The 26,307-nt window shown below is 28.0% G+C and overlaps 1 protein-coding gene across 2 annotated transcripts; it reads left to right on the plus strand.

Moving 5' to 3' along the window:
* The first annotated feature begins 693 nt into the window (after positions 1-693).
* LOC111618361 (guanine nucleotide-binding protein-like 1) lies at positions 694-26,307 on the plus strand. 2 transcript variants are annotated; one of them, XM_023359870.1, is made up of 14 exons: positions 695-820; positions 5,532-5,633; positions 5,714-5,849; positions 10,988-11,075; positions 14,667-14,795; positions 14,865-15,005; positions 21,742-21,943; positions 22,016-22,099; positions 22,183-22,365; positions 22,443-22,495; positions 22,563-22,688; positions 24,103-24,268; positions 24,366-24,509; positions 25,271-26,304. In XM_023359870.1, the coding sequence occupies exons 2-14, from the start codon at positions 5,534-5,536 to the stop codon at positions 25,483-25,485; spliced, it is 1,767 nt and encodes a 588-aa protein (XP_023215638.1). In that variant the 5' UTR covers positions 695-820; positions 5,532-5,533; the 3' UTR covers positions 25,486-26,304. The 2 variants fall into 2 exon arrangements, with proteins under 2 accessions (XP_023215640.1, XP_023215638.1); XM_023359872.1 differs by lacking the exon at positions 22,563-22,688 and having other exon boundaries at positions 694-820; positions 25,271-26,307.

Raw genomic sequence — 26,307 nt, forward strand, 5'->3', positions numbered from 1 at the left:
CTGTCCTTATTATTTCGAGGCAAGTGGTCAGGAACATTTAGTATCGCAACGGCCATTACGCGTGCTGCCATTGATACCACTCACCGTCGCCACAGTTTGGAGTGGTGTAAGAGTTTTCAATGAGATTGGACTGCAACGGAATGGAACTGGGTCATCTGTAGAGACGAATTGTTGGCATGGTCAAACCCATAATGGCTTTCTAAAAAAAGGCAATCTGGTGTCCACAAGGTAGAAAAAGTAAAAAAAATAATATATATATATATAAGGAGCATGTGTTCAAGCAAAGTGACACCATGTTTAGTCCTTTTCTTTTACCAAAAGCATTCGAGATTTCTAACTTAATGTTTATTTCTTATAGTGTTTTTCAACAACACTACAGTATTATTATTAATATTTATTATGAAATATCACAACACACCTAACATTCAATGAGTAGGTAAAAATACTAGCAACCGAACTAAATATGGAGAATCTTCTTTTCAAGCCGATAAATTTCAGTGGCTCCTACCTTAGAGAAACAGTTATATGTTACAAAATAAATTTGATTTAAAATTATTTACTAGTTAATAATGATATAACAAAGAAAATATGTCAAATAAATAAATAACAATATAAACGGGTTTTAAAATAAATTTTGATATGCTCAGTTTGTATGAAATAAAAATATTTATTGCCATTATTTATAAGTGTTAAGAATATATAAATATAATAATAAAAATAAAAGAAATAAAAATTATTGCTGATTAATTATATACTTTCATACACGATATCTATGAATTAGAACGTGGTTTATAATTTGAATGTCGACTGTAAACAGAAGGTGAGTTGTGGAATTGGGATTTTATTTATCATTATTATATGAAATAATAAATTAATAAACTCAGTTAAATGTATTAAATGTAAACTCAAATTTAACTGTATTAATAAGAGTACAGTAAAATTCGTAAAATAACATGTATTTGTAAAAAATAATACATCAAATTTAGTTAATTTCTTGTTGTTATAAGAAGACAAAAATAATTATATTTAGAACTTAATCTACAGGTTTAAGATTTAATTAAATTACTATCCATTGCTATGGTAATAAATGAAAGAAACGTGATCAACATCTCAATCAAGGTAGTGAATAATGTTTAGTTACTATCTGTTGCTATGATGACTGAAGTGGTTATTTTATATTTATGAACATCTTGTGCTCTTTTAATTATTTAGTAACTGTTCAAGGCTATGGCTCGGTTTATATTTGGAGAATTTATATGTAAACTGAGTAACATCTCTATGTCGTGGCTTTAAAGCTTTGTTGGCTTCAGATTTTAGCAAAGAATATCTGTAAAAATATAGAAATGATGTAATTGATTCAGTTTATTAATAAAGTATGATAACTTATTAAAAATTCAATAATCTTGCAAGTGTATAGATGGACAATACTTTAGATAGCTTAATTTAAAGTATTTTTGATATATACAATAAAATCTTGTTTGGAATGATGAATTTTTTTCCTCCAGGTCCTGCCAAATCAGTGTAATTTTACCTTCTTTTACCAGATCCATAACTCGTAATAACACATTTTTTGATTCTGCTGCATTGAGATTCTACTGTATGTATTTAGATTAGGCTAATCCATGACATAATATTTGCAATTATTGTTTTGAATTAGTAGCAGATGAAGATAATCATCTAAAAATACTATATTCACTCCTGTATTTAGAAAATACTATGTATGCTCTTTTATTACATGTGTTAGAAAACTATAAATAGTTGATTAATTCAAATTATTTTATCTTAATCATATTTTGAAATTCCATTGATTAGAATACAACTTTTCTAACTGAATAAAAGATGTTTTCTATTTCTTAGATATTTGTAGATTTTGTTGAAAATAACTCATATACTTTTATATTTATATTATCTCATAATTAAATAGATTTAGCTCTTAGATACAAAAAATGCAGTGGCTTGCTCTTGCCAAACACAACACTTCTTATTAGATCAATGATTAAGATACTGCTCTGGTACTATCTAAATCTGATGGCACAGAATACTGGGTGGTGCTGTTTAACATATTTAGAATTCAGAGAGACTGGCTGGTTCAGTTTATATAGAAGAGCTGATGAAAAGAAAGAAATTTGCCTATAAATATATGCCAGTTCTAACTGTTACTACTCTGTTTAGGAAGCAGGTGCCAGTCTACACATATAAATAACAATTTGAAGTAGTTATGAGTTAAAAGATGAGCCAAATTGCAAATAAACTAAACTGCAACTTTTCAATGAACTATATCAAAAATATGTAAGAGAGAGAAAGTGATTATTTAAATATACGATGCAAAAAGTTGTTTATACGGCAAGGAATTTTCATTTTCTGAAGTCAAGAAAAAATCCAGCAATGAGTTGCTTAACTTTTCTGGCAACATTTGGTGGCACCATCTATTTTTAACTATTATAAAATGGCAAAAAGTTTAATTTTGAGAGTAGAGATAGGTTTTATAAAAAATTGTAAATGCTAATAACAAGTAAAATTATCATTAGTCCAACCCTACTGGAGATACACACAACCCCTTTTATTTCCCCACTTCCTTGACCTTTAATAACCAAAATTTAATAGCATCAATTCCCCTAATAAAAAATCTCCTTGCAGAATTTCAGGAATTTTCTACAGAAAGCACAGGAGTTACTGAGCTTCAAAGAACAAAATCATGCCCCTCTATACACATACTAACATTCAAACATACAAAAAAAACCCAAATCTTTTTTTCATTTGTCAGCATTTCAAAGTCCCTTGAGTCCAAAAATGTAAAAGTCTGGGAAGGATCATTTTTGACTGATTGCCATTCATTTTCCTCTGTTATATATAATAGCCAGAAAAGTAAAAATATGATCATGTAGCAAATAAAAAAAAAGCTAAAATAGAGAAGAAACATTTTGTTTCCAAAAAATTATAACTACAATTCTTAGCAAATGTAAGAAAAAGTAAAATGTAAAAAAATATAAAAATTTTGCAAAAAAAAGTTGATCATACAATTTGTTTATACAGTGAATATTTCTCACAATTATTAAATTTAATATTTTGTGGGACCTCATTTGCTTTCATTTATAGGCAGACAACATTTTGGCACTGATGCTACCAATTTTTCACACTGATTGGTTGTTTTTCAAACATTTTGTATAAGTTAGTTCATCTCTGCCTTGTTTTTGGTCTCATCTTCACTATCCAGTTTTTCCTTGTCATTCCATAAATGTTCAATTCGATCAACATCTGGTGATTGGGGACACCAATCTAACTTAGAAATGTTATTACATTGAAAATAATCTGTAATAATCTTTGTCATATGCCTGGGGTGGTTATTGTCTTCTTGGAAAACAAAGTTATTTTCCTACTCCATTTTGCAAACTGACTACTACAAATTTTCCTTGCAAATGTTTAAGCAGTCTTCTTTCTTCATTCTGCCATCAATAAATACTAATTTGCAAACTCTTTTTGCACTGAAACACCCCCAACTGCCACTGATCCCTCTCCATGTTTAACAGTTGGCTTTACACAGTTGGGGTTTAACTCTTTAAACAAAATCAGCTTAATTCATTTGAAACCAAATCAGCCATAAGAAAGTTGTTAGACTTGTTTTGCTATACAAGTTTCTCTTCTAGCCCGAGGGGTAAAAACAATTTCATTTCCAGTTATGCAGAAAGAAAAATTTTCAGAGCTTAAAGAGTTGATTGTTCTTTTTTTTTTAACACACTTTTGGTGGACCATCTGCTTCTGGAACCATGTTATTTGGTCAGACAAGAAAAAGTTTAATCTGTTTGGAGCAGATGTTTCATCAAAAGTTTTTTGTGAACTTAGCATAATAGTGAACAGGTTTTACAAATCCTTTCAAGTTGTTCTTAACTTCAGACCAAACTTGAAGATCAAGGTCTAGAAAAAGAAAATCAATGGAATAATAGTGAATCATTCATTGTCATGTAAAAAAATTGGACTTAGAGTTTAGAATTTGAAATATATTTTTAACCTATTGCAGTTAATTCTTGAAAAAATGACATTCAAAATATGATATCTTCCAGAATTTATTATACCTTGTGCTATTGATGTTTTTAGAGAAGTAGAATTAAATTATTTTGTTGCCTATTAAAAATTCTTTACTTATGTACAGTTAAATTCATTGCATTTATATTTAAATTCATAATTATAATCAAACTTTAAATTAGTGCCATCATTTGTTTGCCTCTGAAATTGAATGTGATGCTAAACTAAAGGATCTCAAATAATAAAAGTTATGTGTAGTATTGAGGTCTATACCAAATTTAATAACTATATTTACCAAGGTAAAAGGGTCATATTTAATATTTCATGGGCTGTAATTTAAAGGAATTGTAGACCTATAAGTGTCTACTTGTCTGTCCATCCATCTGTTTTTCCTTGATCTTGAGAATGGAATTAGATAGATGAAAGACGAGACTACATATGGAAAACTTAGGGGCAGGAGGCCTCAATTAACTACAGTAGAGCGTCGATTTTCCGAAAGTCAATCATCCGAAAGAATTCCAGTCGGCAAATTTAAATTTTCGCCAGTGCTGTGGCGCTTCAATCTTTGGCTATGTCTTGGGCTACTCAAATATTTTACATTTTTGATACTAAATTAACATCTGAAGTATAATTTTTTATTGTTTTTATATTTTTCAATAAATTTATTTTGTTTGTACAAAATAAAAAAATAATTTTTAACGATACAATAGTCTTTGTTAGGCTTAACATCGACGAAAATTCAATGCGAAGCAACACGCAATGGATAAAAATTTCAACATCGGATACGTTAAACTATTTTTTCGTACATAAATCGGTTATCCGAAATATCAGTTATACGAACAACCCTAGTCCCCAATTGATTCGGAAAATCGACGCTCTACTGTATATATAAACTGATGCAAACTAGAAGTCATGCTATTTCAATTCAAATATTTTTTCCTATAAGATGTTAGATGATCAGCACAAATTGTTAAAGCAAAAGTATGTTGTACAGGGGCAACCCACTACTAATTTGAGATGGAGAGCACATATTTTTAATGTATTTAATTTAAAATTAAATACATTAAAAATATGATTAAAATTGCAGCCTGGCATTGTTAAACACAATATATAATTGCTCATTACTACTTTTGTCTTCTTATCTCAAAATTTGGATTGTGTTGTCTTGATGAGTTATTGTAACTTTTCTTTCCTTGCATCTTCATTTATCAATCTGTTTTTATTCCATCATTTTCATTTTATCCTGCTATGTCAGTCTCTTTTCTTTGATTTCTTCCTACAATCTGTTTTTCATAATATTTCATGGATACATTATGGATAGATTTTCATAATTCTTTTATTATATTCTATAACTTGTGACTGGATTGAAATCAAGTTTTGTTAGTCAGGTTCATTTGTAATGGGCAAAAGTTGAGACATATATTGTAGAAAATTTGATTCACATAAATTAAAGTCAGATATTAAAATACTGTTAATGCAGTTGTAATTATAAAATTATATATTTATATAAGACATGCCTCAAGGAGGAAGAAAAGTAGCATTTAGTGGAAAAAAGAAGAAAGCTCAATTACTGAAGAAAAGGGAGAGGAAAAGAAATGAGAGTGAAATAGGAGGTATACTTGAAAACTTTATTAGTACTGTATATATTTAAATATGGTAAGGTAAAATAAGAATATGTACTGTACATTTGTAGCTGTTGATGCTCCTGCTAAAGATGTAGCAAGTGCCTCTGTTGAACAAAAAATATCAGAAAGAACAAGTTCTGTTGTGACAGAAATATCAGCTCTAAATGAACAACCAAGAAGAGAGTTAACACAAAGAGTTAATAGGTATTAAATGTATTTTAAAAAATTAATTATTTTATTATACTGACTTTAATATTTTAATTAATGTAATGTATGTAATGTAATGATAATGGGGTTGTCCATAAATTATGTCTTCTTTTTCTTGAAATTTTTACTCCCACTCCCCCCATTGTCCCAGTTTATCCAAGTTTCCATACCCCTCTCCTTTTCAGACATTCAACAAAACTCAATTTCTGTTACAACTTTTATCACTTTATGAATAATAAAATGCATAAACTGTATAAAACTTAATGAAATAAAACAGATGTCCATTGAAGTTCAACTCCTCCCCTTCCCTTGTTCGACTTGTCATAATCCTCTCTTCTTTCCACTGTGGATGTCATTTACGAACAGCCGCTAATATACAAAGTGATCTATAAATAACAAGGCAAACTAAAGGTAAGCTGTTAGTTGCCATTTTGTATTAAATTTTAATAATTATATTAATTATAAATCAAGGGATGTAGATTCTGCATATTGTAATTACAGAGAATGTTATCAGTCAGTTGTTGTTATTAAAATTAGAAGGTACCAAAATATACAAGTTAAAATATATTATAAAAATGCATTTCCAAATACAATAATAAAGGCTACATAATCAATTAATGTATCCCTGTGTGATTTAAGTTACTAAAGAAAGCCAAAATTTAGTAAATTAAATTAAACAATAACTGTTTTAATTAATTTACAACCACTCACAACTGGGTAAACTTGATAAAAACCAAATACCAGCAGAAAAAAGGGGAATAGATTTAACATTTTTGCCCATGTTGAACAGGCATCATCAGACTAAATTACTTCAGCTGTAGAAACAATGGGGGATTGCTGTTCATACGTGAAGAGGGGAGGTGATATAAGATAGAGCGAGGGAGGGGGAGAGGATTGTGAACAACTTCCATGCCAGGAGAAAGGAATCTTTGTTGCAAAAGTTAATGGCATTTTTGCAGGCAGCCTTATTAATTTCAACTTGCTCTAAATGTCTGAGATGTTGTTTCCAGATGGAGCTATATAAGAGGCATACATAGTCGAAATGCACATCTATGTTGGGGTTAGAGGCAAAGATAAGCTAACACAGTGTTGGCCAATCCTTTCAGGATGGAATTCTGATGCTCTTTGAGACAGGTATTTAAAGGGCATGTTGTAGCACCTATATATTTCAAGTTGCAGTTGGTTCTGTGATCAGTAATGGGGATAATGTAGGTGCCTGGTTGGAGGTGCATGTCAGGATGGTCAGGATAGCATTGCAGAGGAGGGTGAAAACTGAGGGACTTCTTCATAAAGCTAAACAAAAATTCTTTTTCCTGGATATTTCTTTGTATAGGGTGGCTAGTCTTCTGTCGTACATGATGGTCTTGTAAATGGTGTCCTGGGTGTGAAAGTTTGGCTTGGTGGAAGTGGCAGAGGAAAGACAACATATAAGGCCTTTAATAATGTATGGAGAATAGTCATTTAGAGTGGCATATCAGGCAATAGTTTGGAGCTTTTTATCCTGTCATGAGGGTGAAAATGTTAGTTTAATCCTCCTCTTTTCTGCTAATAGTAATAAGATAGTAGTTAATGAGTTGATAATTATAAAGTTTGTGCTTCTTTTCTTACATGATATTTTTGTGTTTTTTATAACTGTTTTGTTATTTGGTCACAATATAATACAGTAGTTTAAATTGCTGGTATTGTGCTAGCTGTTAAAATTTTTACCCAACAAACAATAGTGATGAATTACATATTAATTAGTAATAATGATAATTATAATTAATAAATCTTTTAGTTACAGTATATATTTTTTTAAGTTTTAACATGTCCTTTTAATGTTAGAACCAGAAAGTTCTCCAATTATAGTCTTATTTACTTATTTTGAATAATAATATTAATTAGTTATTTTTATCAGTTTATGCACATTTCAAAATGATTACAATAAGCAAAGTCTGAAAGAAAAGGTTGATCCAAAGCAGAACTCAAATCTGTAATTCTTGTTTATTGTGCAGTTTTATTGCCAATTATGTTATCCAAGTCTCTTTCTGATCTTCACTTCTGTATCAATTAATTTGAGAGAGAGAACCACACAGATCATTATGCTGATTGGGGTGAATTTGCACCCACAGCCCATAATAGATAGGTCTCAGCCAACTTAACTTTTACTGTGGCATGGTATACATATGTACTGTATTGTACATACATACAGTAATTGCAACTAAGTTCTAGTCTGAAATTAATCTGATAGTTAATGAGTTGATAATTATAAAGTTTGTGCTTCTTTTCTTACATGCAAGTAATAAGGCAGTTAAAAATTTCATTTTTAGCCAAAAAATATTGTTAGCAGAACATAATATATGTACAGTATACTGTACTATACAAAACAAAACAGTCTGATTACAACAATTGTTTATAAAGTGTAGTCCATTCATATCAATATACTTATCAACTGTTGTCATTGCAGATTTATTATACTTTTCCTTAGTTTTAAGCTTTCTCTATTTGGAGATTTTGAAATCTAAATAAACAAAGTAATTAATAGAATGAATGAAAAACTCATTTAATAATAAAAGTGAAGTAAATTCTCAATTCTTTAACTTAATGTGGATAACATGAGATACCTCAGATAATTGAAAACTTGAATAACTTGGAAGATTTAGTAAATTATTAAATAAATTGGATTTGATTACATTAATGTACTGTACTATATTGTACATTATACTCTATTTTTCATTATGCTTGCTTATTGAACATAATGTCTTAAATTATACAATAAAACACAATTATATTTATTAATGCAAATGTAAACCTATAATTACATCTTCTTTAATTTTTTAAATTTGTGCTGTCATGAAAAGTTGATTGAGATAAATTATTTTTAAAACTTTCAGAGCCTTTTTTTGAGTATTTCACCTGGTCAACATATATAAAATTAACTCTGCCACACTATGTCCTCTTATCTTTGTTGACAAAGTACTTTTCTATAATTTATCTTGGATAATACAGAAGTTTGGATAAACAAAACCTGGTTAATTGGAAATCTACTATAATAATAAATTATAACTGTTTTATTACTTCTGGACATTTAGTACATTATAAATGACACTGCAAACATCAAGAAGAAAAATATTTGGCGAGTTGCACTTTCGAAAATCGACTGTAAAGCTATTTTTTATAGTTATGGGGCATCTTTCCTTAATGTACAGTACATCCATTTTGAGATACTCCAAATATAAAAGAAATGCTACGTATTGAGAACATTTCCCTTTGTAAAACAATCATATTATAGTTGCGTGTTCCAAATATTAATTGAAATACTATAATTTAACTGATTTAAACGTGCTTTCTTTACGTGTATAACGCATAAATAGGATCCAGCTCACCCCTTAGTAATCCCCCGGTGTTGCTTTGCCTTATCTCATCAAGTTAAACCAAACTAAATGCTAATATCAGTTGAGGAAAGGGGAGAAAACTGAGGCATCTCTCCCACAAGCAGAATAAAGCATTTTAGACACTCTCATATACCATGGAAAATAAATATTTAGCAATTTAAAAGAAATATCCTAGCAAAATTTAAATGTGGGGCATCTATTCCTAACGAGAAACTTAGTAAGGAATCATATCACCAGTGAAAGAATTTAAATAATTGCTTAGTATCCATATTAAAAACATACACTTGACGAAGGACTAAATCTTTATTAAAATATGAAGTCATTAATAAATTAATTATAACTTACAATCATTATTTATTTTTTAATGAATCTAATTAAATCTTCGTGATACTTTATTAAGTTCTTTAATGAAATTAAGGTTTATAATATCATTTTTTACTTTATAAAATTCAGCATGCTAATGTATACAAATGACATCTTTTATTAAAATAATAATTAAATCAATAATTAGCTTGATTATTGGATTGAAATTTTCAAATTGCAGAATTGTAAATTCCGGTTCGTCCTTTCTTTGTTAATCTCGAGAAATGAGTTACGTAGATGAAAAACAATAGCAGATATGGAAAGAATAAGAGCCATAGGTCCCTATTAACTATATACGAACACGTGACTACCGGTCTGTACCGGAAGTCACGTGAATTTTTTAAAATAAAATGTGTGTGAAAATTTCAGGCCGGTATTGTGATCACGTTACAACAAGCAATGGCTCGTTTTTTACTCATAAAATTACAATTTTTAACGGTGATTATTTGAAAATTTATTTATTTAAAAATATTTTTAATGTAGATTAATGCCATAGTTTAGTGAAATTAATCGAATTTTTTTTTTTTCGATTAGCACCTTTAAAAAGGAATTGGGAAGTAATAGATGCAAAGTACTTTAATTTATGCAAACAATATAAAAAACAGGTAGAAAAAACTTTATTTGTGTTTTTATTTAGCTTAAATTTTCTTCGAATTAATTTTCACGAGATTGAAAAAGTGATTGAAAAAATTCTCGTTTTTTTCTCTCTTTTTTTTTGCAAATATGCAAAAACTAATTTTTCAATCCCCTTATCTTACTCACCTTTTTTTTATTATTATTTTTTGTGAGCTTAGTCATTTTATTATTATTATTATTCTATTATTTTTTAATTATTTTTTCAAACTCTCTTCTTATTGCTGTTTTCTCCATTTTTTAATAATAATAATTTCTTACAGGCGTTCACCTTTTATTAGTATAATTTTCCCACATTTACTCACTTTTATTACTGTTCGCTCACATTTTATTCTTACTATATAAAATATATATCTCTTTCATTCACTCATTTTTTATAATTATCATCATTCTGTGTTATTCACTTATTTTATAACTGTTCGCTCACACTTTATTATTGTTATTCTCCCACATTCCTTTTCATCACTGCTCCTCACACAAGCACAGTCTTTATTATTATTATTCTCTCACAATCACTCACCTTCTTCGTTCCCTCACATTCACTCACAATCACTCACCTTCTTCGTTCCCTCCGATTCNGTAATTTGTAATAATAAACTGTTTTTAGATATTTACCTTAGTATGAGTACTTTTTTACACTGTTTATTTGTATGATTCTTTTGTTTAATTTTATTTGTATGCATTTATGTTTTTGATGAGTTTATAAAAGTTTTTTTCTTTTGAGTATTTTAAAGTATTTAATGTTTTCTTTTGTTAAAAATGCAGATTTAGGATGTGTTTTAAGAAAGAATCAGAAGAGGAAATACAAAAAAGGAAAGAAGAAGCTAGAACTCCTTTTAAGTTATTGCCTGAGGTATAAGCTATAATTATTTTAAAATTACCATTATTTATTGTAATAAATATTTTGTATCATTTCATATTATTTATATAAATCATTTCATGTTTAATGTTAAATGACACACAAGGGGAGACTAAATGAGCTTGTATAATTAAATCTAGTGCACATTATGCAATGCAGAATTCTATTAAATATTTATTGATTGCTTAAAAGAAAGAATTTGTTATTCTTCATACATTATTGTGGGAAAAATTTAAGAAATTAAATTAGTTGATTTTATCAGTCATATTAGTATAAATAAATCAGAAATGTTGCTAAATTAATAATATAAAAAATTGTTATTCAGAAATTTAGATGAAATTATCAAAAAACTACATTTTGATTTTGGATGTTGTAGAAAATAAAATTTAACATTTTCTTATTTTTTTTATTGTGATCTAATATCTCTTTATCCCAATTTCAGATGATAATTTCAGTTAGCAAAACACTTTCTCTTTAATCCTTATATTAGTGGACAGCTTGTTACTTTCTTAGCATTGTCCTTTTCATAGCAATCTATTTGATCATACAGTAAAGTTTTGTTTTTTTCTCATGTTATTCAAGTCATGTTTTTGGTCTCTTTCTTTCTGGATTTCTCTCAACTTATTCAAGAAGTGTGGTATACAAATCTGAATATTTTGAAAGATGTCTAATCATGTCATAATCAAATCATAAAAGAAATACTAAAATAATCATTTTAGTGCAAATCAAACTGTTTAGCAAAATTTTCCTCAAAATTTAATTTATTTCTTTTAAAATACATCAAAATTTATACTACTGGATATAAAAATAGAAGAAACACTAAAATAAAGTAAAACATGTCTTCCCACTTTGTTCTTTCATCTTAAAAATATGACAAAGTCTTTTGGCAACATTCACCTTTATCTCGAGGCTCTCACTTGCCCCAATATGCAAAATCTGTTTTAAAAAAATTTCCTCAGTCAATAACATGGTAAAAATATGTTATTGATAAAATTTTAGGATAACAAGTATAGTTAAAGTTCATAAAAATAAAAGAAAAACTAAGATAAAATAAATAAAAAGTTGTTTTTATAACTTTAATTATAAAAATATCATATACCTTATTTATTTTAAAACATATGATATATTTCAGAATGGATCTAGAGACTTGGAGACAATTGTGAAACATTTTAGAAATGTTGGATATTTATTTTGATTGTTTGTTTGATATAGATTGTTATTAATTATAAAACAACATTTTAGGATTACTTCAATTTTCAATTTTTCATTCATTTAATTAAGTTACACAATAAGAAGTTCTTATTAAATTGAATTTTCAAAGAAATTTTTTATTTAGAAATGTTCTATTTATGAGAACTACATGATTTATAATTTTTTATCATGAATGATTTGTAATATTTACATCAGTTTTTGATATTATTTGGAATTTTTTTTTACTGTGTTGGAATTGAAATATGTTTTATAATTTCATGTACAGTACTTGGAAAGTCAATTATCTGAACTTAATGGGAGTGGGGCTTTTGGATAAATAAAATTTTGAGTAATGTAGAAATTTGTCTGTTTTTGTGTTTTGGATACAGGAAGCACTGTGCATTTAGTTTTATGAACTACAAATACTGTAATGTAATTACTGTATTTGAAAGTAAATTAATTTACATAAAATCTAACATCATTTTATTTATATGACCTAGTTTTTTGGTGCTACAATCAACAGAAGACATAATAATTTCTAGTTACTTGGAGAGTTTGGTTTCTGTGTATTTGTACTTTACAGTTCTAATATTTTTTTAAACCATTTCATATAAACTGAAGTTTCTACTGTATATGATTACAAAGCTAATTTGTGATAAAATTAATGGAAATAATAGCATTCCGTTTAAGCTATTATTCCTGATTTCATTCGTTCTGATTTCATTAATAATTTTTATCGTGTAGACTTTTATGGCTTGATCAAGCCGTTTTTTTTCTTTTCCTTTCTTGAACCCCTCCTTTTTCTAGAAAATTCTACTATTTCTGATTTGGGTGTATCTCTCTCTTGGCTAGTATTGGTTGGCTTAAGGTAGCACTTCTGAAAAATAGATCACGGGGCAGGTCCTGAACTGAGGGAGAAGAGGGTAGATCAAGGAGGGCTCTGAAGAGTGAGGATGAGAATGAAGAGAGTGGTGTTTGTTGCTTAGTTGTGATTTAAAAAAAAAAGAAGAAGGTTGGTTCTTTTCATCTTTAATCTTGTTAATGTGTATGTTGCCACATGTAGCATGTGGTCATTAAGTGCCAATCAAACTTTTTCACCCCTTTTCTTTTTTATGTTTCTTACAAAGAAGGATTAAAGGAGATGAAAAAAAGAGGATCTGGTGGAAGTGTTGCCAACCATTCTTTTCTTGCTTCTCTTTGTAACTTTCAAAATATTCTATACTAACTAATCTGTACCTTTGTTTTCCCCAATAGGAAAAAGTTTTAGATATCAGTTAGAAGTAAGTTTAGATCTTTTAAGCTGTGATTAATATTTTAGTTTTTTTCCCTATATTTTTTTTTTGTATGTAGAAAACAATTTTTTGTATAGTATAATTCTGTCACTAAAATCTCAAAAAAAATTATTTAATTTATGTTGGGTGGATTTTTGGGTATTATTTTCTCCTGGCTTACATTTTAATGTTAGTTTTTATCTCAGTTTTATAACTCAATCCAGAACAAAAACAGAAATCAATAAACTATACTGTTCCTTACCTTCCATCAAATTACGTTCAATGTGAACAAAATATTTATTTCAGTTATTTTTTCTTCCCCTCATTACCTCTGGTTCACAAATCTGATTTTATTGATCTGATTCATGAAATCATTATAAAATAATAATATGTATATATGAAAAGGTAAACAAATGTATTCCAGTGTGCAGTTTTATTAAATACAGTAGATTGTCATTTCAATAACTGATTGATTCATGGAAAACTGTCTTAAAATAAACCATCTCTAATGGACATGGGCAAATGCGGCTCTTGCTGAAAGTGTTAATTTCTGCTTTTTATTATTATTTTTACAATTTTATTTCCACAATTTTATGAAAATATGTTTATTAAAAAAATTCAATATTTGTTTTATATTATATAGATAAATGTTGAAGGAATTAGATGTGATAAATGCAAAGAAGGATATTATCATTTAGCAAAACCTACATTTTGGCTCCCACTGAACTCTTGCTTGCCCACCCCTGATTTATAAGATTAGTCTCATAAATTGAGATTATATCCCTGAAAATTCAGTTTGAATTATACTGCATAATGTCACACAAAGATGACCAATAATAATTGTAGTATTTAAATATTATTTTAATAGAGGTATGATAGAAAATTTATAATAATCTACTTATAAAATAAGCAGTTATAAAGCAAGGCATCTGCTCTAAGTATAATGTTATTAAATTAGTTCTCTTAGAGCTTTTCTTTTTTAATATCTTAAAGTAAAAGGAAAATTACCAGAATTCAAATTTTTAAATTAAAATTGACACATTCTTAAAAAAATATATTAAACTTGTTATTAATTTTACTAATTTATAATTAATAAATATAAAATAATTAAAAATTTTTCCAGGAAGTTTTAGAAGTCAGTTTTGAAGATATTTATGATAAAGATTGTAAAATAGATATTCCAAAGCGACCTGCTTGGGATTTTATTATTTCAAAATACGAACTTGAAGCTAAAGAACAAAGTTATTTTCGAGTAAATATATTTTGTTTAAAAGATATATGTCATCATTTAACAATAATTTAAATCTTAATTCAATTCTAGGAATACTTAGAAGAAATTGAATTTAAATATAAAGAAAGAAATATCAGTTATTTTGAAATGAATCTAGAGACTTGGAGACAGTTATGGAGAGTTTTAGAAATGTCTGACATTATTTTGATTGTTGCAGATATTAGAAATCCTGTAAGAATCTTAATTTTGACAATTTTGCTATTTTATTTTCTTTTTACAGTTACTGTTCAGTTAATGTCAAAGTTAAAAATAAAAAGCTCTGCTAATAATCATATTTGGCCACTAATTATTCAATTAGGATACATGTCTTCTATAAGAATCTATGATCAATAACATTTTAATAAATTGTTAGAAAATTTCAAAATATACTCATTTTAGTATAAATTTACTAAAATGACATATTACACATTAAAATGAGCACCAAGTTTGTAAAATGATTTTATATATATTGTGGAAAGATGTTCATATGATATTTATAAGTAATATTATACATGCATGAAATGCACAGAGGCTATTGTTGTTGGCATGTCATACACATTGTTTGAATCTACACATGAACTTTAATGAACATATAATTGTAATTATTAAATTGAGAATTAGTAAACATATAAAAATGTGATCTGTTAAAATGCATCATTGTTAAACATATAGAACATTAACTGTGCAATGACTGTGATGTACTTATCTATTCAATGTTGACATTTTAGATTAAATGACTTTTATCTATTTTACCTTCTAATTATTCAATGCTGATATTTTTCATTCTATTAAGAATATTTTATTTTATTTGCTATAAAATAATAATTTTATATTTTAATTTATAAATTATTAACACTGATTATTGGCAATAAATGAAATATTAAGTATTATTAAAGTTATTTTTATTATAGGAAAATGTTCCAATTGACTACCATTGTGATCTTACTTTGTAATATAAACTTATACCCAATGTAAAATGCTAAGTTATTTTTCTGCCTTTTACAATGATTAGCGACATGACTTTGTGCCGGAAATAGCTGTTACCTAACAGGTACTTTATGCGGATTCGCATTAATGTGCCAGGCCTGAACTTTAAGCGTGCACTGAAAGAAATAATGACAAAGTTAGTCAAAAAACAATCCAATATTTAATAATAATTCTAGTAATAACTATATACAAAATTTAGTAACAATCAAACAACAATTTATTCAACGAAAATCAATAAGGATCAACCCGACAAAACTCAAATCAATCTATTTGCTAACTTAAATCTATTCGCCTTTGGAATTCGACAAAAAATTCAATGACTTAACTTATGAACAATTCTTATGAACTAAGGTCCTAATCATCACCTCAATATACTAGGAACCTTTTTCTTCAACTCTCAAGACTTTCTCTAATCTTCGATCCACAAATCAAATTGCCTTGGAACCACTTTATCGCTATCGGACACCTCTTGTCATTTGCTGCTATAAAGCTCACCACGTTCATTGCTAACAGAAGCTCACCTCGGTCATCTTCACTTGAGGTTCGGACTTTATACTGTGAGGTGACGTCACAATTCTGATTGAGATCACTCCCCTCATTTACATACTTATCGCTAACAGTAAACTTTTCCTTTCTGCCTAGCAGCCTATTTCCCAACAAATTCTCACTAACCTTTTACATTGTTCTTTTTTACAGTTTTTCAGGATGTTTTATTCTTTAAGGTTTAGCAAGTTCCTAAGTTGTGCTTGTGGGGTCTCCCCCCCTCTTTCTTGGTGCGGACTTACTTTTTCCGCTTGGGAGCGCGAGTTTTTCTATGGCACTTTTTTTCATCAATGAGTTGGTTCTCTTTCTTCTATTTTTAAGTTTCTAAGGTGAGTGGTGAGGAAACCTTCCTCCTAACAAAACATAAGCCCCAAATAAAATAGAATAAAAAGCAAAATAAAAAATAACGCTCGGACTTGGTTCCTTACACCAAATACTTTTCTTATGTATACTAATAACTTTCTGACTGACTATAAAGTTATAACAAAGCATTTTGTAATGGGAAATATCAATGTGCAAACTTGCTGTTCTCTTATGAGGTCTTTTTTTGTTTGAATTTAAAAGAAAGTAATTATAGTTATACAAATAATCTCAAAAGGTACAAATACAGTAGCCCCCTATAACAGGGTAGATACGTTCTGTTTTATGTGAATTCCGTGTTTTACAAGTCACTTAAATACATGAGCCAATCACAGCCTGGCACGCATGCAGTTTAGGGACTATGGCTGTTTGAAAGGTTTTCTTCCATAAGATTAATCGATTCTAAAGTAATTTGACTCAACATTTCCAAAACACGTATAATTTTTTGGGAATAATCCATATAAACCATGCTATAAACAAAAAATTGTAGGATTACTTACCAAGTGTGCACCGTTCAACGATGCCATTGCTTAAGGTTGTTTTCATCGTGGAGCAGCGCGTCGAACAGCGGGTGCATGTTTTCTGATCAGCGAATTTTTTGCAGAAAAATAACTTAACTTTGGAGACATTGTTAATATAAATATAATTTTTATGGCTGTTAAATAATAAATAGTTTTTAGTAGGCCTGCTGCTCGTTTAAAGTCAACCGTTTGTGCAATATCTGCTATTGGTCTAGATTCGACCAATCCTGTCGCGACACAAGTTGGCAATGACGTTTTACTGTATTATACAAGTCTCTCTTAGCGTGTTTATACAAATACGATCGCAATTTTTTCTCCGTTATATACGAATCCGTATTATATGAACTCGTTTTATAGGGGGTGTACTGTACTAAAAACATTAAGAACTATTCTTCTATAGATTTCAATTTTAATGATAAATTTTAAAAAAGTGTCAAGATAAAATAAAAACTGTAATTTTTAAATTATTTATTAAATGGAAAATTTTATAAAATATTTAAACAAACCTGTATACTTCTATAAAACATGAATTTAATTTACAGATAAATTCTTTAATATTTATTCTAATCATTGATCAATGATGTACAGGTGACCACATCAATTAAATAATATATATACAGGATGGCATAAAAGAGTCTGATACATTTTAAAACAATAAAATTTTTTTTTTAACATTCTCATAATAAAGGCATCATTTTCAGCACTTAATGGAAAAATCTCTATAAACAAAACTTTAATTTTCTGTTTTAATTATTTTTTCTTTTTTATTTCATGTTTTATAAAAGAAAAAATATATCAGCATTTTTATGCCATCTGATATTAAGATTATTTTAAGAATCAACTGAATCACAAATAACAGGTACTGTTTGTAACTGGTTTTAATTATTTCTAAAGTAATTTTAAAACATATCAGTTACTGTAACTATATTTTCACTGTCTTTCAATCAAGTTAGAAATTAATTTTATTTTTAATAATTTAAATAATTGCTAGAAATAGTAGAAATAATAATAGATTTTTTAAAGATAAATTATAATAAATATAATACATATTTTTGTTATTTTATTACTAATAATTTAAAATTATTACTTTATATAACATGAAAATCTTCTAAAATAAATATATAATTTGGTTTTAAAAAATTACATTTAGTTTAATTATCTATAATCTTCTTATCTATAAAGTTTAATCTTCTATTGACAATAAATATATTATTTTATTTAAGTGCAGAAAAATTCTTTGAGAAATTGTTATAAACATTACAAACAGATTGTAATGTGTATTTTTCAAATATATTTTAAAGTAAATTTTGATTTTAATATTCTGAATTTATTATTTATTATTATTATTAAATCTTATATTGAAGAATGCAAACAGACACAAATTTTAAAAAGGAAATTATTTAATATTGTTACTTTATATATGATACTGTACTGTACATTATGTACAATATTTATAGTTTCTGAAAAATTGATTAAATGCTTTGAATATTTTATTTTATTAGTGTATTGGGTAATTAATTACTTTTCTCTTCACAGAAAAGTAATTAAATACAGTCAACTTATATCATAATGGTTCATCTCATTAATATTGAACTTAAATGATTTTGGAAGAAAAGCTCATTGCTAAAATTAAGGTTTAATTTTATTTATTTTTAACTAAAATTTTTAAGTTTTGTAACATTAGTCTCTGAATGATTATATTTTAATTATTCATATATTTGCTGTTTTGCTTTGTAATTAAGTATGCTGTGAAACAAGTATTAATAAAAATACTCTAAATTTCAAGTTTCTGTTTAAAGTTTAAGAATAGAAATATATCCATAATTTTAAAAAAATTTTTAATTGATTATTGATTACTCAAATATATGTTAATAAAGATAAATTGAAATTGTGAATATTCCTTTAAAATATAATACATAATACAATTATTTCAAAAGTAATAGTTGACTAAAAGATTATTTAAAAAGATTGAATTATTTATAAGTTTTTCATGGCTTACAACATTTTTAATTTATAAAATTTTGAGATTTTATAGATATTGAAAGAACCATTTAATAGCTATCTAATATCTTATATATAATAATATATATTATATATATATATATAGTAATAAATTTTTGATGTCTAGATGAACTGAAAATATTGCCATAAAGTGCATAAAGTGGATTTCTGTCAGTTAGAATTATACAAGGTCTGTTCAAAAAGTATCGGACCTTATTTTTTTCCGCGTAAACCAATGATGCGAGAGAGGCCTCCTTCGGTGGAGTTGTGGAGGGGACAGTCATGCACAGCCCTGAATTTTTTCCCGCCTGCAGAAAGCGTCAGTCGTTGGCAATCGGCGTATGAGTGAGGTCATGTAGTGCGCTCTCGTCGGATTTCACTAAGCTGGAAAATGACTGAACAACGTGAGCAGCGATATTACATCAAATTTTGCCAAAAACCTTGGCGATACCCGAGTGTAAACCATTCGCAAGATTCAGCAGGCTTTCGGGGACGATCCTCGAGGCCAAAAAAAGCGCGGCAGGTCCGCAGCAATATCAAAGGTCATGTTGACAGTTTTTTCGACTCTCGTGGGGTGGTGTGTCGTGAGTACGCACCACAAGGCCAAACCATCGCAAAGGAGTACTACCAGGAGGTCCTTCGTCGTCTTTCCGATACAGTGCGATGCAAACGATGGGATCTGTGGTCGATCAAAACTTGGCAGCTCCATCGTGATAACGCATCCGCCCATTCTGCGCATCTGATTCGGGCTTTCGTCGCCAAACACAATACTCCTGTGGTTCGTCACGCTCCGTATTCTCTCCACATGGCTCCGTGTGACCTTTGGCTATTTCTCAAGCTGAAAATGCCGCTAAAAGGAACCCAAATTTAGTCGAGAGAAGACATCGTGCGAAATGCGACGGACCGGCTGATAACCATTCCAAAAGATTGAAGTTCCAGCAGTGTTTCCAGCAATGGCAGAAACGCTGGGAGAAGTGTATACATTACCAAGGAGACTACTTTGAAGGGGATTAGGGTTTTGTTCCTCAAAGTCAATAAATTTATTTTTGCCGACCAAAGGTCCGATACTTTTTGAACAGACCTTGTATTTTGATTCTGTAAGAGAAGTCTATACTACTACACTAATTTTTCAAAAAACTGTGTGAATGGAAAAGAAAGAACTTTTAGGGAATAATTTAATTCTAGGATTTTTTTGAGAGAGAGAAAAATTGCAGTCTGTTTCCTCCCATTTGATTTAATGTTAATCAATTTAGTAAATGAGGTTTTTTTTAGATAATGAATATACTTGTTTCTAACATTATCCATTATTCTATCAATGAAAATATATTTTTAATTCATTAAGTTTTGGTGTATAAAATATAAAGTCTATATTAAAAAAATTAGCTTTTATCTAATAAAAATTTTACATAAATTTTTAACAGCAACAGAAGATAATTTATTTTTATTTTTCTTTTATAAAACTTCAATGTTCAGTGAAACTTTTCCATGTAGATATATAACAGAGTTTATAACTCTTATAAGTGGTATACATATGAAATATCATATTTAAGTGCTGAATTTTTTTTATTAACCATCTCTGTAATGTATTAGTCATAATTTAAACTGTTACTATCAGAAATGTAATCTCAATTTTTGATAGTGAGCTTACAGGATGTTGCATGGCATATAATGAGCCATAAACCAATAGCTTATTTTTTCAAGAATGTTAGATGTAGAATTATATTTTTTTTTCTGTTGTAAGTCTCTGACATAGAACTAAATGTTTTTATATTAATGAATGGTCACAGAGAGGTTCTTTTTAATCACTTAAGCTGTATCTAAAGTTAGTCAACAAAATATATGTGAGAAAATAGGATGATTCTATCTACTTAAATAAAAAGACATCAGTTTTTTGTGGGGATGTGAAAGCAAATTTTAAAATTTCAAGGAGTATAGGTGAGAGAAAGAGAAAAGGTTAAGAATTACTAATCAAATGTGCAAGTAAATTGCCAATTACAGTGATTGATTAATTATTTGAAGTGAAAGTTTTATTTCTAAGTGGTCATGATGTTGATCATCATCAGGCCCATTAAGATTATTATTATGGTCTTGGTCAGCTCGGGTAATCTTCTGATGGACATCTTTAAAAAATTATACATAAATAAACTTTTTCTTATGATATAAATTTAAGAATATTTTAGCAATTTTAATTGTTTGAATTCAGAAAAATTCAAAGATTTGAGTTTGAGAAACATTACTGGTATTAAAATGTTTAAAGAGGATTTGAATTGATGAGTTAGTTTTAAAAGCCAACTAGGAGAGTTACTTTTAAGAAGAAGTGTTGGATCTCTCCTCCAGGGTTTTTGTTTTGTTCAGTGATTGAGAACTGTAAATAATTTGTCATTTTGTTTTGTTTATTAATTTGTATAAATTGGAAAAGAATCTGTTTATATTATTTGGAACTGGTAAACAAAGAGGACAACAAATGGAATAAGAACATTTTGAATTTAATCTTCTTAAATTCTTTTATTTTACAGATTATACATTTTCCACCCGGACTTTATAAGTATGCCACTGAAGAATTAAACAAAGATGTAATTTTAGTGTTAAACAAAATTGATTTAGTCGATGCTTCTGTTGTAATAGCTTGGACACACTATTTGAAATCTCTATTTCCTAAATTATATATAATGTGTTTTGCATCTTATGCTGGTGCATCTAATACCATTGGAAAGCGAGGTAATGAATTAAAAATTTAGTATATTTTGTATTTAGTTTCTTTACATGATTCCTTTTATGTTGTTTTTATAGGTCGTCGGAAAGGAAAACTTCACATGGCTATAGATGGTGCAAAAGAATTATTAGGGATATGTGAACAAATTGTTCAAAATTCAGGTTAATTTTGTTATTAAATTAATTATTTAAGTAAAAGTCAATAGTTAAAAATTTATTCTACAGTAAATCAATATATTTTATAGTGGATTTATCAAGTTGGCATCAAAAAATTAAAGATGAAGAACAAAATTTAGAGTCAAAAAGTGATAGTGACAAAGATGATAATTTGGCAATAGATTCTAGTACAAAGAATGAATATACAGCCAGTATATCATCATCCGAATCAGGAAAATATAAAGATGGGATACTGACTATTGGATGTGTTGGTGAATCAAATTAACAAAAATATTAATATATATTTTTAATTTTTATCATGATAATTTCAATTTGATTATTTAATCAGGCCATCCAAATGTTGGAAAATCATCATTGTTAAATGCAATTGTTGGTAAAAAGGTAAGATTTTTCTTTAAGAAGTTTACTTTCATATTCAGTTGAAATTAATTAATTTCTTAATTGATAGGTTGTCAGTGTTTCTCGGACACCTGGTCACACAAAACATTTTCAAACGATCTTCATAACAGATTGTGTTCGCTTGTGTGATTGTCCTGGATTAGTATTTCCATCTATGATACCAAAACCATTACAGGTATATTCTTAACTCTTAATGAAAAGTTACAGTTCCAGTTTTGCACTGCATATTATATTCCATAATTTTCTCCCTGATTTTTTTAAAATTTATTAACAAATTTTAATAAAGCCTTACACACGCAATACTTCAAATTTGTAGATTTTCAAGCAGATTTACTTTTATACCGCTTGTTCTTGAAAAAATTAATTTATTTTATTTTTTATTTCATCACATTTCAGAAGCTGTTTGAGTTGTGTAGGTTATCTCTATATTTAGACTCATTATGAGAGTCTGGCATGTATCTGCACAGTTTTCGTAGTGTATATTTGGAATAGAGATAAGAACAATGGGTTTTTAAAATATATATTTAAGAAATGCAAATCTGTTTTTATATTCACCAGGAACAAAAACAATTTTTCACCACAGAGACAACCTTTTATTTGAGACTTCACCTCTGTGACGATATGCAGAAAGCAGTTAAAATATCCTCTGATGACAATGCCAAAATTTAAAAACAATTAGTTTGATTAAAAATGGCTGATAGCATTTAAAACTTAACACATAGATGATGTACTGTACAAGAATTACCCTATCTTTTAAAAAGATTTTAGCTTGATTTCCTTGTCTCACCAGATGACAAAGCACCTGCACACCTGGTTGGACTTTACCAAGAATTGAGGCTTAGTTTTCCCATCTGACATATGCTTTTTACTTTGTTCTAGAGTTTTTATTTTGAGTATTATTTGTATATTAATGAAATGAGTATAATTTTATGATTAACTTCTTTAAGTTCTTTAACTTATAAGTTTTATATTTTTAATGTTTATACAGTAGAGCGTCGATTTTCCGAATCAATTGGGGACTGGGGTTGTCCGGATAACTGATATTTTGGATAACTGATTTACATACGAAAAAATAGTTTAACGTATCCAATGTCAAAATTTTTATCCGTTGCGTGTCGCTTTGCGCTGAATTTTCATCGATGTTAAGCCTAACAAAGACTATTGTATCGTTAAAAATTATTTTTTTATTTTATACAAACAAAATAAATATATTGAAAAATATAAAAATAATAAAAAATTATACTTCAGATGTTAATTTAGTATCAAAAACGTAAAATATTTGAGTAGCCCAAGACATAGCCAAAGATTGAAGCGCCACAGTACTGGCGAAAATTTAAATTTGCCGACTGGAATTCTTTTGGATGATTGACGTTTCGGATGATTGACTTTTGGAAAATCGACGCTCTACTGTATATTATACACTATTCATAAATTTTATTCCATGTTCTTTAGTTTTTATAATTTACATGCATAATTATAAGCTTTTTCTGTCTTTTGCTAGTAATCACAGGCTATATTGTTTTGATAAAATATTTTTAAATTAAAACTATTTTATTATTAAAAAGTAATATTAAATTATAAAACTTCAGGTTCTCTCTGGATTATGTCCTGTAGCACAGTTAAGAGAACCATATACATCAGTAAAATATCTTGCTGAACGTTTATCGATTCCACGTATACTTAAATTAAAACATCCAGAAGAAGAGGGAATTGCTGCATGTGCAGTCAATTGGTCTGCCTATGATATTTGTGAAGGTAAAGAATATTTTAAATTAAAAATATTATAGCACATGTATGTTATTTAATTATTTTTGTACTCAAGCAAATTCATACTCAATTTTTTAAATTATAGCTTGGGCTGAGAAAAGAGGATTCTTAACTTCAAGAGCAGCTCGTCTTGATACATACAGGGCTGCCAATAATTTATTGCGTATGGCTTTAGATGGTCGTACTCTTTGCCTTGCATTTTATCCACCTAATTATTGCCAACAAAAATGTAAGTAATATTACTTATTGCATATATCACCTTCTATATGTATTTGTATATTGCAATAGCTAAACAGATGATTATAAATATCACTATTTATAATCATCTGACAGTGATATTTATAATTCATTTATGTTTCATGTCTACAGTGCCATTATATAATTCTTAAATATATATATATATATTTAAAAATTTAACATTTACTTTGCTTAGGTAATTTTACCTAAGCATCCATCTTGAATGGAATTATATACTGTAATTAAGATATTTCTAATGTTCCTTGTTATTTAAAGCAATTCGTTTTTTTTTTTACTGATTTATTTGGAATCTTGGATTTTCAGTAACATGTTTTATACTTGACTGAAGTTAATAATGGATAGGAACAATTGATGACAGTTTTCCAGGGACTAGCTAGCCCATAAACCACTGTTAAACTTTGAATTTTTATTTAATCCTTAATACAAATGTATTTCAATTTGTCAGACCTCTTCTGTGTATTTTATAGAAATGTCGTTATGACTAATTGTTATAAAAGAAAATTATATAATGTTTACTGTTTAAAAAAATAAGCACATTATTTACAGTATTCATGTATACTGTTAATAGTTATATTCAGATTGTAATTATAAAACTTTATAATAGATAAATTTACTAATTGAAATAAACTTCTATTGGATATTTACTTTAAAATATAGAAAATATATTTATAATTATTAAATGTATATTTTTAATTTTAATAACTTAATTAATATAATACATTTTAAAAACAGCTACTTGGCTCATCCATTCTGACATTGGAAAAATTATGAAAATTCAAGGTGAGAAGAAACTAGAATCAACATTAGATGATCCAGGAAATGTCGATGGGGAAACAGATTATAGTAGCAGTGATGAAGATAAAGTGGCTCCTTCGATGGAAGAAAAGTGTGGCAGTGGCAATTCTGAGGAAAAGTTAAAAAATCGTTTTGCATTGCTTTTATCTTAAACAATAGTCATCCAATTTTAAATTCTTCCATAAATCATTTAAAATTAAAAAGTGAACAGTATGTTCAGGTTTTAAAAAAATCTCTCTGGTTGTTTTAATTTTTGTTATATATGTTAAAATATATATAATACTATAATTGGATTTTGCTCAGAAAACCCCGCACAATTTCTCAGTAATCATCAGGGTTTATTGTAATTTATTGACTAAAAATAAATGAATTATTTATTTTAGAAATAGAGAATGTAATCTGATAATATGAAGCTAATTCGTGTTTTAAATATATATTTTTTTATCACACAGTTTAATGGAAAGTTGTTATATTAGCTTTTTAAGAGTGAATATACAGTATGTATAATATATTACATCTTTTTATTATATTGGATAGTATTAGAGACAGTCAGATTGTCTTATTGACATCTTTTTAATTTGCTATACGGTGAGATCGATGATACTAATACAATAGAAATCGGGAAAAATATTTCAGGAATCTAAGGTATAAAATCAAAACTTGCCAAGCAAGAAAGAATTAAGCATTAATTCCAAAGGCACTTCCATCTATATATGAGTGCAATTGCATCTAACATAAGTTCAATGTTTATAGATTCTAATTGGCATTTAACAAAAATTTCTGTCATAAATGCTTATTGGAAACATAAACATTTTTTTTCTCAAGTTAGTAGCAATAGCTGTAAGAGAATTATTTTTAAAGTGGATTCAAAAGTGAGCATTTAATACTAAGCATTATTATTATTATTCATGCCAAATAATAATAATTTATATTTTAATGTAAATTGTAAGTTTTTACATAAAAATGTTATTTAT

Source organism: Centruroides sculpturatus, unplaced genomic scaffold, assembly GCF_000671375.1.
Source record: "Centruroides sculpturatus isolate CEXI.00-Female unplaced genomic scaffold, Cexi_2.0 scaffold189, whole genome shotgun sequence".
NCBI lineage: Eukaryota > Metazoa > Arthropoda > Arachnida > Scorpiones > Buthidae > Centruroides > Centruroides sculpturatus.